General features: G+C 34.2%; 1 protein-coding gene across 2 annotated transcripts in view; it reads left to right on the plus strand.

Annotated features, from left to right (window-relative positions):
- LOC126884258 (uncharacterized) overlaps positions 1–19317 on the plus strand; it is a 75684-nt gene extending 56367 nt beyond the window's left edge. For both annotated transcript variants that reach the window (XM_050650192.1, XM_050650193.1), the window contains exon 5: positions 19132–19317. In XM_050650192.1, coding sequence (XP_050506149.1) covers positions 19132–19253 — 122 coding nt within the window. In that variant the 3' untranslated portion in view covers positions 19254–19317. The remainder of the gene's footprint in view (positions 1–19131) is intronic.
- Positions 19318–19617: the final 300 nt, after the last annotated feature.

Genomic DNA, 19617 nt, shown 5'->3' on the forward strand with positions numbered 1-19617 from the left:
CAATACTGTAACAACTGAACGTAATTTAGTGCATATATATATATATATATATATATATATATATATATATATATATATATATTTCATGTTTTTGCAATTATAATGGAGTTTATCTATAGAGGGTTCATCAGACAAGAGAAACATTTTTTCAGTTTTACTGAGTTTTTTAGCAAGAAATGAACAATACTGTAACAACTGAACGTAATTTAGTGCATATATATATATATATATATATATATATATATATATATATATATATATATATATATATATATCAATTTACAAATTATTGGGTTAACAGCTGAAATGGAAGACTTAGTGTACTCTTTTCTACGATTCCAATATTTCGTTAACAGTCGTTAACATCATCAGGGACGCTGAAATAATATTAAAGGTATAATAGTGAAACTGGGTATTAAAAAACAACTCACCAGTTTGAGATTTTAGTCAACGATGTTATAAATGTGTAAAAAAGCGGCATTAACAAAAAGAATTGCAGTGAATGTTATTAAAAATTAAAAAATATAACAAATATAAAAAAATGGAACTATAATATAAATAACTATGCTAAAAAACCACTAATTATTAAAATCTTTTAAATTCGTCGCACAGAAAGGTATTAGAGACAATTATGTCAATATACTGTCAATTATGACAGAAAGAGGTAGTATATTATGAACTAGAATCTAAACTAAAATCTTTATTGACATTTAAGTTTTTATCAAGTTCAAGAAGGAAAGAATAGATCAAACAAGTCATAAAAGTGATTGTAGATTATATCCAGACAGGTGCTCTTTAGCTACACATGTTGTAAATGAAAGCCATAATATGGACTTTGAATCTGTAAAAATTTTAACAAATGAAAATAACTATCACAAAAGAACTTTTCTTGAAATGGCATTTATTTATCAGAATGAACAGACAATTAATAAAAGAACAGATATTAAACAATTAACAGAGATCTATTCTTTCCTTCTTGAACTTAAATGTCAATAAAGATTTTAGTTTAGATTCTAGTTCATAATATACTACCTCTTTCTGTCATAATTGACAGTATATTGACATAATTGTCTCTAATACCTTTCTGTGCGACGAATTTAAAAGATTTTAATAATTAGTGGTTTTTTAGCATAGTTATTTATATTATAGTTCCATTTTTTTATATTTGTTATATTTTTTAATTTTTAATAACATTCACTGCAATTCTTTTTGTTAATGCCGCTTTTTTACACATTTATAACATCGTTGACTAAAATCTCAAACTGGTGAGTTGTTTTTTAATACCCAGTTTCACTATTATACCTTTAATATTATTTCAGCGTCCCTGATGATGTTAACGACTGTTAACGAAATATTGGAATCGTAGAAAAAAGTACAGTGAGTCTTCCATTTCAGCTGTTAACCCAATAATTTGTAAATTGATAATTACTAATCAGCTGTGATCATTTCTAGTTATATATATATATATATATATATATATATATATATATATATATATATATATATATATATATATATATATATATATATATATATTTCACTTTTTTGCAATTATAATGGAGTTTATCTATAGGTACTGGTTTTTATTAATTTTTACCATATTCTCCGGTTAACCCGGATTTTCGATAACCCAGATAGGCCGTAGTCCCGATTCATCAGACTTATCGAGGTTCCACTGTATTGTCTATATTTTTTTCAAATTTTTTGATTATTAGTCATTCTTCGTTTTTATTTATAATTACCTACACAAAAATTAAAATTTATTAAGCAGTTACATTTCTTAGTGTGCAATTGTGTAGTTCACAATGTCCCCATCAAATTAGAAACAAAAGAAGCAAAAAACGCGTTAAAGCGGGCCCCTGCGTGGCCCGGGCCCTGGTTCAGCGGAACCCGCGGAACCATGCTCAGTACGCCACTGCGTATAATAGTACTGCCTTTACATTACTATTGAAGACTTTTACTTTGTTGTCCAGTTTTATCTCATTAGATTATCATGTATATTAATTAACATATAGTATACTGTCTGTGCTTTGCCAATTCTTGTTTGAATATATATACTCCTCTGCTCCTCCTATCATCTTCAGTATACTTCCTAGATACCTGACTCTTTCCACTGAATTTAGCTCTTGGTTTTCTATTTGTCCAGTTTTATTCATGTTTACCTCCATACCCACTTTTTTACCTTCTTTGACAAATTTCTCACTTTTTTCTGCATGCTCTGTCTCTCTGCTGAAAGAAGGCATACATCATTGCGTATTCAAGATCTAATTGTTCAAAGGTATTCCAGTGTATCCCAGTTTTACCGTTGGTGCTTTTTCTCATGAGCCAGTCCATTTTCATTTATGGCCTCAAAAAATGTTCGAAATATTTTTCTCTCAAAGATAGCGTCCGTGTTTCAGTGATGATGTCATCTCACAAAACAAAGATGTCCCATTCAAGCCAATAACACTTCATCGTTTGTCCATATTTGGATATTTCCCGCTACTGCGGCCTAGCTCCGTTGTCCAGCCCCTCACAGATTGTCTTTAGATGGCATGGAGATTTTCTTTTATTAGAGCTTCTTCATTACTTCCGTTCTATATGGTTTTCAACTGTAAAATTTTGCCCTCTCATTTTTCTTGGCGCTCGCAGAATTGGCAGATGCTCTCTTTAACGCTCTTCTCGAGAGGCCGTCGGAATTCCCATGACTTCTTCCCGCTTGGTGGCGAATGTCAAAATCATAAGTCTGTAATTTCTCCAGCCGTCGAGCTATTTGGCCTTCAGGTGACTTGAAATTGAAAAGCCATTGCAAGGCATAATGGTCGGTTCTTATCAAGAGTCTTCTACCATAGAGGATCGAATGGTACTGTTCTACTGCTTTGACGAACTCCAACAACTCCTTTCTTGTGACATAGTAGTTTCTTTCTGCTTTTTCAAGAGTTTTGTTCCTGTACTTAAGAAAGTATTGTCCTGACGCCATTTTGAGAAGCATCCGTATCTAGCCCAAAAGGACCCTGTTCTCTAGAATATGCCAGGATTGGAGCCGTTTTCAATTTATTCTTGAGTGTGGTGAAGGCAAGCTGGTAGTCTGGTGTCCAGCCAAATTACCACACTGGCAGACCAGACAATAGTGAGTTGTTTTTTATTACCAAAAAATTGTTTAGCTGTTATATTAGTTCAGCCCGCCGAGTGCCTTACTTTGGCCTCGATATTGTAGGTAAATAGTCATGTTTTTTGTTACTTACTCACTTACTTAATCCAGAACTCGTCTACCTTTCGGTGTGAGTTATTACGGAGTTAGGTTGTCCGTCGTTTTCTTCCACATTTCGTTCCATTTCCTTCTATCCATGGCCAATGCTTTTGTTTCCTCCCATTTTATTTCTCTTTTGTCGGCCGCTTCTCTCACTTCTTCTGCCCACGTCTTTCTTGGTCTTCCTCTCTTCTTTCTTCCCGTATTTCTCGCTTCTATCAAGGTTTGCTTTCTAATTTTATCTTTCCTTGTTTTCCCCTCTATTATTCTCAAAAATCTCATTTCTGTGCTTATTAGTCTATTCTTTTGCCTTTTTGTTAATGCCTTAGATTCACAGGCATAGGTTAGGGTGGGTTTCACAATCTTTTTTACTATTTCCGTTTTTATATTCTTTCTTTTTTAAAAAGTTACTCTTCATTTATCTCATCTTCTAATTTTTCATCCCGGCTTATGATTACCCCCAAATACTTATATCTGTCTACCTGTTCAAGTTGCTTGCAATCTACTTCTATTTCATGTTTTCTTTTTTGTCTTCTAATTATCATTGTTTTTGATTTTTCTTTGTTTATTTTCATGTTTCTTATTTTTAGCTCTTCATACAATATTAGGTATGTTTATATTTTCTTTTAATTGGTTTTCTGACTCCCCAATGATCACCAGGTCGTCTGCGTAGTATAGTTCTGTTATTTGTATCATTCTCAACTTCCAATATCCTACATTATATTTTCTCCATTTGTGTTTCCATTTTTTTAATACGTCATCTAGTACTAGGTTAAAGAGTAGTGGGCTCAGGACACAAACCTGTTTTAATCCAATGTTGCTGTCGAATACTTTTGATTTTTTATTTCTTGTCCTTACATAGCTTTTCGTTTTTTCGTATCAACTCTGGATGCATCCTATTAGATCTTGTTCAATTTTTCTCTTCTCTAGTATTTTCCAAATATCATCTTTTAATTCTGTCGAAAACTTTCTCCATATCTATGAAACATGCATGTATTTCTTTTTCTGTTTTAAGAGCTTTTTCTATTATTTGTCTTAATATGAAAATCTGATCGTTCGTCCCTCTTTCTTTTCTGAAACCACTCTGGCTCTCCTCAAAGGTGTTTTCTAGTTTTTCTCTTAGCCTGTTTTCTAGTATGCTAGCATAAAGTTTTCCTACTGTGCTTTCAAGTGCTATTCCTCTATAGTTTGAGCAGTCTTTGCTATCTCCTTTTTTATACAATGGTGTTAAAATGCCTATCTGCCAGTCTAGTGGTACTTTCTTTTCATTTTTATTGAATGATGTTGGATTCATGATGTTTAGTAATTCTTGTTGTCTTTCTTCATTCATGTATTTGACCATTTTTGCAGTTATATCGTCATGTCCCGGTGCTTTTCCCATCTTGATTTTGTTGATTGAATTTGTTAATCCATTTTGTGTTATATTTCCTATCTGTTCCTGTTGCTCTTGTGGGGTGTGTTGATTTTTATTTTGTTCTATATTATCTCCTTCTACTTGTTCCACTTCCAAGAGTTCTTCAAAGTATTCTCTCCACCTCTCCATAATCTCATTCTTTTCTGTATGGTTCTATTCTTATCCTTCACGTTTTTCAATGTATTTGGTTTTGGTTTTCTCATGCTCTTAACCCGGCACCTGCCACGTGGGGTGCTACCAGCACCCCATAAGATATTTTCATCAAATATTTGGTATTTTAAGTTTGTTAACCGTGCTGTGCGTCATAGTAGCTTTCTATAATATTATATAGCATAGATTTGTTTGCGTTTGAAGTGGTTATTTAGTGTCATTCTGAACTTGTAGCTCTAAAGTCGAATCGGGGTGTCATAGTCTGGCAGTTTAAGTTTAAAAATTTTTTTTGTGTTTTTGATAAACTGGTCAGATTTACATTTTTATTGTAATAATTGATTTAAATTATTAATATAGTCTCTATACTCCATAAATTTTAATTTCTTTAGATATTTTACTTCACTTCATTTATTATAGGTTGGTACTTGCTAATTTGCTTCTAATACCTTTTTAATTTTATTTTTCAACTTTTATAATAGATTAGTAGCTAATAAGAGTAATAAGTTAATAAAACATGTTTTTTTTATATACTTGTAAAACTCAATACCTTATTTTGTTTATAAACAAGTACACCACAGAAAATTTTTAAGGGGTGCTGTGAGCACCCCACGTGGCAGTTGGCGCCTTGCAAATCCACGTGGCAGGTGCCGGGTTAAGTGTGGTATAAAACAATTTTTGATTTTCACCGAATGCTTCTGTTATTTATTTCCAAATTCTACCCACGTTTTGTCTTTGTTATTTTTAACCATATGTTTAACTTCTGTTAAAAAATTTTTTTGACACCCTGTAAAAATAATTATATTAATGATTATATTAATGAATAGAGAATTTAATTACCTTTCAAATGAGCTATCACACGACCCCTATTCTCATTTAAAAAAATCATCGATGACGTCATCACGCCCAGATGGGTGACGTCACTAGTATGATATATATGCCAAAAAGTCGTAATTTAAAAATAAAAATTGACCTGTTTCGGGATTTTTTTCCAAAGTCGTCCATTCTCGAGAAAATGAATTTATTCCAACCTTTACGTGCTCACTGTATAAAAATAGGTTTACAATCAATCAAAATTTTTTTTTTGAAATTATGTGCTGTATTTAGACACAGTGTATAAATCTGTAAGTTAAAAAAGGAATCAAGTTTTGTTTAATATTTTTTACTTTTTTACTTCATCTAAGAACTTTCTGCAATATACTTGTTTGGTTGGAAAAATTATTCACTGACCCATGGGTTGAAAAAACGATGTATCTTTTGTCAAAAACATACAATTATTAAAGTTGCCGTCTGCTGGATGTCCAATAGTTTCAGGAGGATTAGCAGGAGCGTTGTCAAAATTCAATAAACATTTCACCACCTTTCTTCGGCTGTTTCCAGTTTCTTCTCTTGAGATTTTCTAACAGCAGGTTCAAATTCTTTAAAAAAGCCAATTTCTGAAAATATCTGTAGTGAACCATGTCTTATTAGAGCTATAATATGAAACGGGCAGACGGGCAGATGAAGCATATTATATCTTTGCCAACTCTAGGTTTACGAGATTTGCCAATGCTCCTCTAATTGTTGGCAAAGATATGCGATCCATCGGCATTAGTACAAAGCAGTAATGAGATCCTGTCCTTGCTGATTTTTCTTCCAGAATTAGATTTTTCATATTTTTTGCATTCAAAATTTTTTTACGTTTGATCAGATTTTTTGTCCGTTATATCCAAAGTCCGTTAAATAGAGGTCCGTTCTATCGAGGTTTTTATTGTATTTTGACTGCTTTCCATATCTCTGAGTTAATTAGGAAATAATAAATGATTGATCTCTAGCCTCTACCCCTCTCTTCCCTTGTGTATTTGTGGACGTCTTTGTGTGTAAAATTTGAATTCTCTATTATCAGATTATTTTCGATGCATAAATTTATAGTCCGTGTTCCATTATCGTTTCTCGTCTCTTCTCCCTCTTTTCCTAGCCATTTTTCTATATCAGCATTTTGTTTTCCCACTCTTCCATTCATGTCGCCCATTATTATTAAATTGTTATTCTCTGTCTTATCTATTATTTCTTGAAGTTTTTCAAAATACTCATTTTTTCATTTTTGTTTGTATTATCAGTTGGTGCATTTGTTATGATGTAACTATACTTTTCTTGTTTAATCTTTAGTTGAACTGTTAAAATCCTCTCGTTTGTAAATTGGACTTTGATGATGTTCTTCATGTAGGACGGAGTTACAATAATTACTGCTACTCCTGCTTTCGCTGTGCTACTTTGGTCCACTCCTGACCACCATATATTGTATCCGTCTTTTATTTCTTTCATTCCTGTTCCTTTCTTCTTTGTTTCTGTAACTCCTAATATGTCAATTTTCCGTTTTTTCATTTCATGGACTATTTCCTCTTCTTTTCCATTTATTCCTCTTGTGTTCCAAATACCTATTTCTATCGTTTCGTTATTTATTCGTTCACGCCCTTGCTGTTTTCCGTTATTATTTTTTATTGTCTGGTTTCTTTGTCCTTATTCCTGCCATTGTCGTCGCCATTATTTCGGTCGTATTTTCGTATATCAGTTTTTTTGAATTTTTCATATTTCTGACTTCGAAGTGATGATACCTTCGAAGTTATGACTTTCTATGATTTTTGTTAAAAACTCTAAAGGTGATATTTTTATCCTCAGGAAGCTATCAAATACTGATTATTTTGTATTATTTGTTTGTGTAGGTATTACGCTTGTGTGTGTTATATGTTTGTGTATTGTATATTTGTGTATAAAAGGATATGCTGGCATATTTAGACGTCCAAAAATCATATAATTGCATTTTCATAATAAATATTCAATACGGAACTTGTATAAAATTTTAAATACGAAAAAATGCAATAAATCACAACAGAACATAATTTAAAACATATATCAAAGAAAAAACGTTTTTGTCTTTCGTTTGGTCTCTAAAGACGATTAAAATCGAAAGAAAATTCAAATTATAGCAGGCAGCCCAAAGCGCGCCCTCACTGGTCGTGACATCATATCATTATAGTATTGTAGCGTGATTACTGTTAAAATAATACTCTCGGTTCGTTTATACGAATTTATTTATACAAGTTACAGATCGAATTTATATTATACACTAACCCTATTTACAAATCTGTCCGTATTTATATATGCGATACAGTTATTATGGAACATTCCAGAAATATCCGCGCCCATCTCGATGTATTTCCCATCTTTATACCAGTCGATCCACTCTTAAGATCTGAGCGTCCCGATCAGCAACTCTATATGAAGGCCCAGGATGGCGGAATCTACACGACTCTCCAGCTTTGCATACACCCTTCAAGAAGAAATAACAGTCTACTGTCTTTGAAGGGTACGACATCTTCGGGTTCATGCAACACACAGTGATTTGTACGCCAGATTCTCTGAAGATCACTTCAAGCATGCTTCTCACTATCTTCCAAACCAGGTTTTCTACTACATGGCCTATTTTTGGCAAAGCCAAATTTTTGATGTCATAGTTACACACGATTTTCTTCGAATTAGTTAGAGCACGCCATATGTTCTTGTAGCTTGGCGTGTCCGTATAAGACTTTCTGGTCACCATATACAGCAAAGATCGACGATCATCTTCCCATCGCAATACTCTTCCAATTTTAGGCTGCTGATTTCTTAACTCGTCCAGGCTGCCGAACTTTCTATTGAATACGGACGAGATTCCTTTAGTCATCTCGAGGTCTTGGGCAACACAGTGGGCTAGAGAGACGTTTTCTGGGACACCAAACAGATCTTGCTGAACTTATGTGGTCACGCCGAATCTATCACTCTTTCTCTCTGCGTAATTTGACATAAATTCCTTAAAACTTGGCTGTGCGGCATCTCTCATTTCCTGTTGGAGGACTCGGGCTTCTTCTGTTTCATTTGAGCTAGCATATGGTGCAAGACGATTTATTTGAATTACTTTTGCTTTACCGTTTGGCAACTTCTTAATTCTGTATATTACGTCATTTATTTTCTTCTTAACTTCATACGGACCTTCCCATTGTCTTTACAGTTTAGGACACAAGCCTCGACGACGTTGTGGATTATACAGCCAGGCAAGATCACCTACTTCGAAGCTTTCATTCTTGCATCGAGAATCATATTGATCTTTCATTCTGTCACTGGCTATCTGGATGTGTTGTCGGGCAAGTTCATGAATGTTGTTCATTCGTAACTTCAGATGGTCGACGTATTCTTCGCCTGCAACATGTTCCTCGGCAGGTCTGTAGCCAAACTCTAGGTCGCAGAGCAAACGAACTTCACGACCCAACATCAGGTAGGTTGGTGTTTGACCTGTGGTTTCATTCACGGCCGAGCAGTAGGCCATCAGGAATAAATGAATGTGTTGGTCCCAATCTCGCTGATGTTCAGATAGAACTTTGGACAAATGTTTACCCATTGTTCGGTTCATCCTCTCGACCATTCCATCTGATTGAGGATGCAGGGATGTCGTTCTGGTCTTATTGACACCAATCAATTTACAAACGTTTTGAAAAAGGGCTGACTCAAAGTTTCGCCCTTGGTCGGAGTGGATCTCCAAGGGAACACCAAATCGGCTGAAGAATTATTTAACAAGTACCTCTGCAACAGTAGCAGCTTCTTGATTTGGTAATGCATAGGCCTCAGTCCATTTCGTAAAATAATCCATGGCTACCAGGATGTATGTATTTCCAGCATCGGTTTCTGGAACTGGACCTGCAATGTCGATTGCTACTCTTTCCATAGGACTGCCAACATTGGACTGTCTCATGAGTGCTCTCTCTTTACCAACTGGACCATTGCCGGATGCACACAGTTCACATTTCCGGCACCATCTTCTTACATCATCCTTACAGTTCACCCAATAGAACCGTTCTCGAATCTTTTGCAGAGTCTTCGTAATACCAAAGTGTCCACCTGATGTACCGTCATGCAACTGACGCAATACTTCTGACACTTTACTTTTAGGTACAATCAACTGCAGCTTAGATTCTGTACCATCATCGTTCTTAAAGGTTCTGTAAAGAAGATCATGTTTTAGTACCAGGCAATTCCATTGGCTCCAGTAGGCCTTGACTTCCGGACTACATGCACTAATGTTTTACCAACTAGGTCTGTCACCTTGACGCATCCAATCCAATACTCTTTTTATACATGGATCATCTTCTTGGGCGTCTTGTAACTGTTGGGGCTGCCATTGCTCATTAACGACGGTGGTTCGTCTCACAGGGCAAAGCTGCTCCTCTACTTTAAGCCGGTGATTACAACTTTCAGCGCATGGCAGTTATTTGAACCAACTCTTCCAGCCCTCTTCATGCGTTTCTTCGGCATCGTGTCACGAATCACCCTCCGTACCATTTCCACTAAACGTTTACCTTTTCTCTTATCGCCTTTTTCCACGGTTAGTACTCGATTGTTTCGTGAAGCTTGGCTAGCTGATTCGTGTTTCAAGGCAATAGCAAGTGCTTCGTCTAAAACTTTCGGCCTGGCTAGTCGTAAAGCTTTCTGTAGTTCACTATCTTTCAGCCCATTGACAAAGATATCTACCGCAATTTTTTCTAAAACGCTGACTGGCACCTTCGGATAAGCCAACCGCACCACACGAGCCACATCTGCTTCAAATTCTTGCAGATTCTCACTGCTCGTTGACTTCTACTTCGCAGTTGTGCTTTGTATACTTGCTGTAGATGGGCATCTCCATAGCGTTTTTCTAGACGAGTGAACAAGGTCTGGTAACATTTTTCTTGACCCTTAGGAATTGATCTTAATATATCTGCAGCATCACCTCCTAAAGCAGCAGTCAAGGAAACAGCCTTTTCTTGTTCGGTCCAATGATTGGCGGTCGCAATAGTTTCAAATTGTCTAAGGTATACGGACCAAGAAGACTTTCCATCAAATGGTGGTAATTTAAATCTCATATGATGCGACGTTTCGTCTCTCGGTGATTCTTCTTTCACTACAGGATCCAACGCTACTGCATTAACTGATGGTTGTACTTTTCTATCAGTTATCATGCTCTCTAGTTGTTTGATCTTTTCTTCTACGGTCTCTAGTTGTTAGATCTTCTCTTCTAACATTTTTTTATTGTCGTCTACACTTTTCTGTATCTTATCGAATGTTTTAGAAACCTCTTTAAATTTCTCGTTATTCTTTCTACTAGTTTCATCGATCTTTTGAGAAATGGTTTCGAATTTCTCATTATTTATCTTAGACGTTTCATCGATCTTTTGAGAAACGTCTTTAATTATTTGAGAAGTCTCGTCAAATTTTTTAGCAACATTTTCGAATGTATCGTCGCTCTTTTTAGAAGTATCATCGATCTTTTGAGAAACGTCTTTAAATTTCGATAAGATTGCTTGTTCTGCTGACTGGAAGTGGAACGTCTCTGGATCATCTCCGTTCTTCGTGAGTACTTTCTCGAGTCGTGCTTGTAGGACTTTCTTGGTTCCACTGCTGTCTTCACCCCGTTCCTCTAGCTGTTCACGGAGCTGTTTTACGGAAAGTTCTTATAGCAGCATCTTTGGTCGGCACACACGCACTTATCACAAGGTCTTTTAAAAGTCTTTCCGAATACCGAACAATTAAGGCACTTTAATTTTTCCCGACAAATAAAGTCCAAAAGTCTTTTCGAGTCGCTTTTATTTTATTTAAAACTAATTATAATCCGACACCTGACTCCACTGTAGCGTGATTACTGTTAAAATAATACTCTCGGTTCGTTTATACGAATTTATTTATACAAGTTACAGATCGAATTTATATTATACACTAACTCTAATTACAAATCTGTCCGTATTTATATATGCGATACAGTTATTATGGAACATTCCAGAAATATCCGCGCCCATCTCAATGTATCTCCCATATCTATACTAGTGATGTAACGAATATTCGTATTCGCATTCGCATTCGCGAATATTCGCATGTTTTTGCATATTCGCATTCGCATCCGCATTCGCAAAATTTGTGCGAATGTTTTGCGAATATGAAAACCAGAAAAAAAAATAATTTTAAGATAATATTAGGTTAATAAAATCAAAATCTATTCACTTCTCATCTTTTTTATTAAGAAAAGGTAACTTAACCTCAAACATGCAGCTACTGTGAAATGGAATAATGCAGGGCACAATAGCAGACAAAGAGACGGATGAGGGATAAGTCACTGGAATGAAGCGATAACTCACTGGAGATCTTGGGACTACAAAAGAGGAAGGGGCAGACCACAGACGAGATGGTCGGATGACCTAAAAAGATACGCAGGGACCAGATCGACAGCATTAGCACTGAACCGAGAAGAGTGGAAAAATAAGGGGGAGGCATACGTTCAACTTTGGACAAATGAAGGGCAATAGATAGATAGAACTTAACCTTGTATAATCACATTATCAGCCTCCACTTTTTTTTATTATTTGGTATTATGTAATAAAGCTTAAGATTCAGATTGATTTACACTAAATATCAATTAACTTTTCATTATAAAAGTAAACATTACAAAAATAGAAACAAATTAAAAAAAACTGAATATTCGCATTCGCATCCGCATTCGCGAATGTCGGTAGCAGATATTCGCATTCGCATTCGTATTCGCGAATGTTCAAAAAATGACATTCGTTACATCACTAATCTATACCAGTCGATCCATTGTCTGTCGGCAGGCCCACGTTCCAGAACACCGCGAAGATTCGATTACGTCATTCGCTTGTTGTTTACTATTATACGGGCGCCGGCCAAGAGTTCTCTTTCGTTACAGTATTTGATGTCCTCGCTATTAATTCATTAGGTTTGGCATTCCTTATGATATGACACTCAGTTTAATAAATATTTTGATAGTTGCTATTTCTAACTAATATTTGAGTGTTTTTGTTAAGACATATAAAATATAATGTTATTATAATAGTATTATATTATATAATATTACATATTACCATTACATACGATAAATGTCATTATAAAATATAATCATGTGACGTCACAAGGGTTCGCGTGCTTTTTGGGTCGTCTGAAATGGTTTAAATACACAGAAGATTTTAAATGTGTACTTCTAAGTTATTATGAGTTTTTGAGGCGTGAAATTTTGGATATCTCATTTTTAAACAAAACTGAACATTATTATGTAATAAAAAAATATTGCTCTAAAGCTATTTAAAAAAAATGTGTAAGTTCCCTATTGCTTATAGTCTAAGATCCGAATATAGGTAGATCTGTACCCAGAGCCGGATTTAAGGCAGTGGGGGCCCCTGGGCAGAATTGGTGTGGGGCCCTACCTCCTACACATTAAAAAATTGTTGTTATAACTATGGTATACAACCAACTACAGGGTTTTTCCTTTTAAAAATAAAAAAAAATGTTGATCTAAGTACTTTTATAAATATATTTTTAAATAATAAAAAATATTAAGAGCTGTATCTTGTTACAGTAAAATATTAAAAATAAACACAATAAAATATGTCTTCACCCAGTTAGTTAACATCAGAAATAAATAAAAACGAAGTGTCATCTCAACGTTTGGAACAGCATTATTCACGTTCTTCTCTTTTAACAGTCGGTACATTTGAAATTCTTAACTTATATTTTGATGAGCTGCTTTCCTCTTTAAATGAATTGAAAAATTGTAAATACTGTACCAGTCGACCATTAGATTTTCATCTTAATCATTGCTATAAGGTAAGCTTCAGTGAGTGAGCAGTGGAATCAGTCGAATATTCTTAAAAGGAGTGTAAATTCTTTATAGCCCAATAAATGAACGTTTTGGAGTGTAATTTCCAGGGGCAACTCCGAATTGCATGAAAATTTGGATTTAGGTTCTACTTACCCTCCACTTCAAAGTTGAATTTGTGCCGTTGGTTGCTTTTACTTGTGGGGTGATATTTACCCCTTCTCGGGGGGTGAAAAACGCGTGTTTAAAATAAGGCCGGAAATGGATAAATTGACTTATTTTAAGCACCTTTTGCTCTATAAATTTTTTACGTAAGTCAATACTTTTTGAGTTATTCGTGATTTAAAATGTTCATTTTTCGTCAAAAAGACTACGTTTTCAGACAGTTTTTCCCAAATAACTCAAAAAGTAAATACTTTATCAAAAAAAATGTTTATAGCAAACGTGTAGTCTATAAAAAAACGAAAAAAATGTTGTACCAGTAAAGTCTACAAATTGAATAGAAGCAAAGTTGTAGCTCATGAAAAATACGTTCTTATTCGTCTAATTCCAAATCGAATAATTCAACTCGAAATCACCGAAGAAAGAAGCGATTTTCGGGAAAACCTTATTAACATTTTTAAAGTATAGAAAAAAAGCTTATTATTTGTTTTTTACAAAAGTTTACAGCATCAAAAATAAATGAGTTACACTGAAAAAAAAAGTTGGCCCCTTTTTTTTGGTAAAACAAATCGTGAAAACCTCCCTCTATTTGGCACCCTAAATGAAATTAATCGTTTGGCTTGACCATCTATTTTAACTGTATCTGTTTTGTTTATATGATCTCTAAGTTTGATTGGTTTGAAGTGCTTATTTTTGAAAACATTTGGTTTTATAGTAAAAAAAAATTCTAAAAATTTTTGAAAAATTTCATTTTTTTCAAAATAACTTAAAAAGTATTAGTGATAAGAAAAATCTTGAAGAATAAAAAATGTAGGTTTTGTTATTATAAATATGCTAGTTTCATTTTGTTTCTCCGTAAGACAAAAATTGGTTAACATATGGCTTTTCAAATATTTGCATACACTTGTGATTAGTGACCCATTCAAGCTTTCTCAATTATAACCCTTTCAAAAATAAACACTTTAAACTGGTGAGACTGAGAGATCATATAAAAAATAGATAGGTAAGTAAATTGTTTGTAAAGCGGTAGCGATTAATTTCATTTGGGGAGCTAAACACGGCGAGATTTTCATGATTTTTTTACAAAAAAAAAGAGGACCAACTTTATTTTGAGCGTAACTCGCTTATTTTTAATGCTAAAACTTTTGTTAACAATTAAAACAAAGCTTTCTATAAACACTTTAAAAAAGTTTAAATGGGTTTTTCCCGAAAAGTGCTTAATTTTTCGGTGACTTCACCTTGAAATATTCGATTTGGAATTAGACGAATAAGAACGTATTTTTCATGAGCTACAACTTTGTTTTTATTTGATTGATAGACTTTACTGATACACCATTTTTTTGGGGTTTTTATAAGCTACACTTTTGCTAAGGATATTTTTTTCAATAAAATATTTACTTTTTGAGTTATTTGCGAAAAACCGTCTGAAAACGTAGTTTTTTTGTCGAAAAATCAACATTTTCAATGGCAAATAACGCGAAAAGTATTGACGTAAAAAACTCTATATAACAAAAGTTGCTTAAAATCAGTAAATTTATCCATTTCCGGTCCTATCTTGAACGTATGTAGTTTCACCTCCGAGAAGGGGTGACTGTCACCCCCCAAGTAAAAGCAACCAACGGCACAATTTCAACTTTGAAGTGGAGGGTAAGTAGAACCTAAATCCAAATTTTCATGCAATTCGGAGTTGCCCCTGAAAATTACACGGTATCGCCGAATTTCCCGTTCATTTACTGGGCTATTAAGTGATCTAAGTGCCGCCACTACTGAATTAAGGTCAATAATTGGATCTTGGGGAATACGAATTGTGCTGTTTGTCATCTCTAAAATTTCATTCCAAAATATTGCGAATATTCCTGTTTCCAGTAAACACATTCGATTATACAAACCATTTGCATCGCTACGAGTTTTAAATTGTTGCTCATCGTCTTCTGAAATTTTGGATATTGCTCCTTTAATCTGATTATAACCTTTAACTAGTGCTTTTACGGCATCATTTCTAGATGATCATCTAGCAGTAGTATTTACTCTTTTAGGAAAAGTAATATTTCTGCAACGGTCAACGTTGCTTTCTCTTAAAGGCGCAGCTTTTAAACATCCGATTAATAAGTTGTATCTCTATGTGGAGGAAGAGAAAAAGTACATATAGTTCATATAGTTCTTCTAAGAAATCAAAGGATGCAGTGACAGCAGGACAACCCTCAGCTGCAGCTTTTGCAACAAAATTTAGAGAGTGGACGGCACACGGAATCCACGCGTTGTCCTAGGACTGTCCCCTGCAGTTTTTCAATTCGGTATCATGTTCTTGCAAGAATGTCATTATAGAATTAAATATATCTTCTGCTTTATGACCGTGATTTGGCAAAAATATGAGAAACCTTTTAACAGCAGTGAGACCTTCTATGTACCGAAACATCATAGTTAATCGATCACAAAAATTATTATGTGTGAATAATGTGCTGATTTTTTTACGTTTGGGCTTTGTGGGGGCCCCTAAAATGAGGGGGCCCCTGAAATGTGGGGGCCCCGGGCAGCTCTCCAGCCTGCCCTCCCTTAAATCCGGACCTGTCTGTACCCATCTGCTCGCCGGGTGAAACATTGTTTTTATTAAATTTCATACATAGACAAATATTTCCTATCAAAATCGTGTCATAGCTATCCTTAAGGGTGGCCGTAATGGTTGAAATCAATATTTCAAGCACATTTTTTTTGAAAGCATGGTAGAATTATTTTATTTTTAAATTAACTGGACATATTCAGTACAATTCATAGATTTTATTCAAGAAAAAATTCAAAGAAAATTATTGAAAAATGAGCCAACGGTGGCAAATTTCTGAAGACAGCTCAAAATATAATGAATTTTGCGGTGGACGTCAGAATTCATCATTAGCACATGGTAAACAAAAAATTCAAAAATATTTTATTAGCTTATGAGTTTTTCGAGGTAACGCTGTCGAGTTTTTTTAGTTTTATCGAATTTTGACTTTTTGATATCACTCAAAAGTCAAAATAACGAATTTTTTTTGCAAAAAAGGGTGAACAGCAGCATATTTATTATTGTTTCACAAAAAATAAGCATAAAACAAAACATATCTCGACAGCTTTATCTCATGAAATGTCTAAGAAAATATGCAGGGTGTTTGGTAAAGAATTCAAAGAACATTCCTAAGGTTAAAATAGGTCGATTTAAGCTAACTTACCTTGGTACAAAAGTTGATAATAACCGAAATACAGGGTGTCAAAGTTAAACTTTTATTTTATTTATTTTTAAATATTTCCTGACAGGCATGGGACAACAACACGAAATTTGGTAAGTGGTGCTGGTATTGTACACCCTACTAAATTATGTTAAACAGACGTTTATGGCTACTATCAGAGGCGTACTACGGGGGATCGTGAATGGTTGACCCTTCCCAAAGTCTACGCCACTGGCGGAATTGCTATTTTAGTGCAATTTTTTGATTCTCCAATACTTTTCATGTAAATAGCATACTGCTTATTTGTAACGATAAAGCTATTAGTTTTCGAGATGTTTGAAGCTAAAAACGAAGGAGCATAATACATGAATCGAAATAAGTGTACATTTTCATTTTTGACTTCAAATATCTCAAAAACTAATGACTTTCTCGTTACGAATAAAGAGTATATTATTTGCATAAAAAGTATTAAAGAATCTAAAAATCATGCTAAAATAGCAGTTTTATCAGTGGCGTAGAATTTGGGAAGGGTCAACCATTCACTTTCCCCTGTCGTACGCCTCTGGTATTAACCAGAAACGACTATTTAACACAGTTGGTGTATTAGAGAATAAAAAAAATTATGCTAAAATAGCAGTTTCATCAGTGGCGTAGAATTTGGGAACGATCATCCATTCACTTTCCCCTGTCGTACGCCTCTGGTATTAACCAGAAACGATTATTTTATATAATTTAGTAGGGTGTACAGTACCTACACTTTCTGCCAAATGTCATAAGGATATGTCCAATAGTTTTATAGTACTGGGCATACATATTTCTTAAAGTTTTAAATAAAGAATAAATTATTTAAAAAAAAAAGAATACTTTAAAACAATTTGACATAGCCGTATCATACTTATCAGAAAGTGTAGGCACTGTACACCCTACTAAATTATGTTAAATAATCGTTTCTGCCTACTACCAGAAGCATACGACAGGGGAAAGTAAATGGTTGACCCTTCCCAATTCTACGCCACTGATGAAACTGTTTTTTAGCATAATTTTTAGATTCTTTAATACTTTTTATGCAAATAATATACTCTTCATTCGTAACGATAAAGTCATTAGTTTTCGAGATATTTGAAGTTAGAAATGAAAAGGCACACTTATTTTGATTAATGTCATAATATGCTCATTCGTTTTAGCTTCAAATATCTCGAAAACTAATGGCTTTAGGCAGTAGCCAGAAACGTTTGTTTAACATAATTTAGTAGGGAGTACAGTACCAGCACCACGTACCAAATTTCGTGTTGTTGTCCCATATCTGTCAGGAAATATTCAAAAATAAATAAAATAAAAGTTTAACTTTGACACCTTGTATTTCTGTTATTATCAACTTTTGTACAGAGGTAAGTTAGCTTAAATCGACCTATTTTAACCTCAGGAATCTAAGGCTAAGCTATGACCCATTCTTTACCAAACACGATGTGGGTCGGTCAAGTAGTTTTTGAGTTACAATGTCTACAGCCTTTGAAAAAAGCAGTTTTAAGAAAAAAACGTTTAAAGTATTGTAAACTTTTATTTAAATTTTCAATTTCATTTTTGTCTGTCAAGTCGTAAAATTATGCACACCGGAATATCTTTTGGAGTCGCGGAGTAATTTACAAAAGAAAATGAGAACAGTTGTTGACCGTTGTTCACTACGTTAAAGCGTGCTGGCGCGAACCTGCTGCAAAGCGAGTCGAAGGTAGGGATATTCAACACTATCTCCCTACCTCCCTACCTTCGAGTCGCTTTGAAGCAAGTTCGGGCTTGAGCATAGTGAGAAACGGTCAACTTATTTTCGTTTGTAAATTACTCCGCTATTCAGGAATATATTCCGGTATGCACCACTTTACGAGTTGACAAACAAAAAAAATGAAACTAAAAGTTGACAATACTTTAAACGCGTTTTTCTCAACACTGCTTTTTTCAAAGGCTGTAGTAAGCTAATAAAATATTTTTGAATTTTTTGTTTACCATGAGCTAATGATGAATTCTGATGTCCACCGCAAAATTCATTATATTTTGAGCTGTCTTCAGAAATTTGCCACCGTTGGCTCATTTTTCAATATTTTCCTTGAATTTTTTCTTGAATAATCTATGAATTGAACTGAATATGTCCAGTTAATTTAAAAATAAAATAATTCTACCATAATTTCAAAAAAAAAATGTGCTTGAAATATTGATTTCAACTCCTACGGCCCCCCCTTAAGGATAGCCATGACACGATTTTGATAGGCAACCGGCAAGCAGATGGGTACAGATCGACCTGTATTCGGATCCCGTACTATTAATTAATATTGTTTTGTAGAAAAAATTAACGAAATACTGCAAGTTCGAACTGGCACTTCCACGTATGAAGATACATATAGTAAGTTTGGCGAATTTGCTATACGTAATCAAATACATGGCAAAATAACATACCCAAAGTAAGGAGAGAAGAGTACTAGGACAATAATATTAAATGGGGAATAAAGCATATTAAAAAAATAATTGTTTTATTTTTTTGTATCCTTGTTTGCCATTTTAGACTTTGTAGAGATAATTATAAACACATGCCAAAAATAAATAAATCTGGAACTTTTAGAAATAAAACTGAAATAAAAAATAAGCTGCCATGTACATATTTTTTTGTACTTCTTGTTATTCTTACTATGCATAATAAACATATCTTATCCGTTCCGACTGTTGTCATCATCATGGTTACCTTTACTTTTTGGGCAGCTATTCGGAATAGTCCACTTGTATTCCCTATTTTAACCTAGGAGGAAAAGTAAAAAAAATCACACCCAATAAT

The sequence above is a fragment of the Diabrotica virgifera genome, chromosome 5, assembly GCF_917563875.1.
Source record: "Diabrotica virgifera virgifera chromosome 5, PGI_DIABVI_V3a".
NCBI classification, from domain to species: domain Eukaryota; kingdom Metazoa; phylum Arthropoda; class Insecta; order Coleoptera; family Chrysomelidae; genus Diabrotica; species Diabrotica virgifera.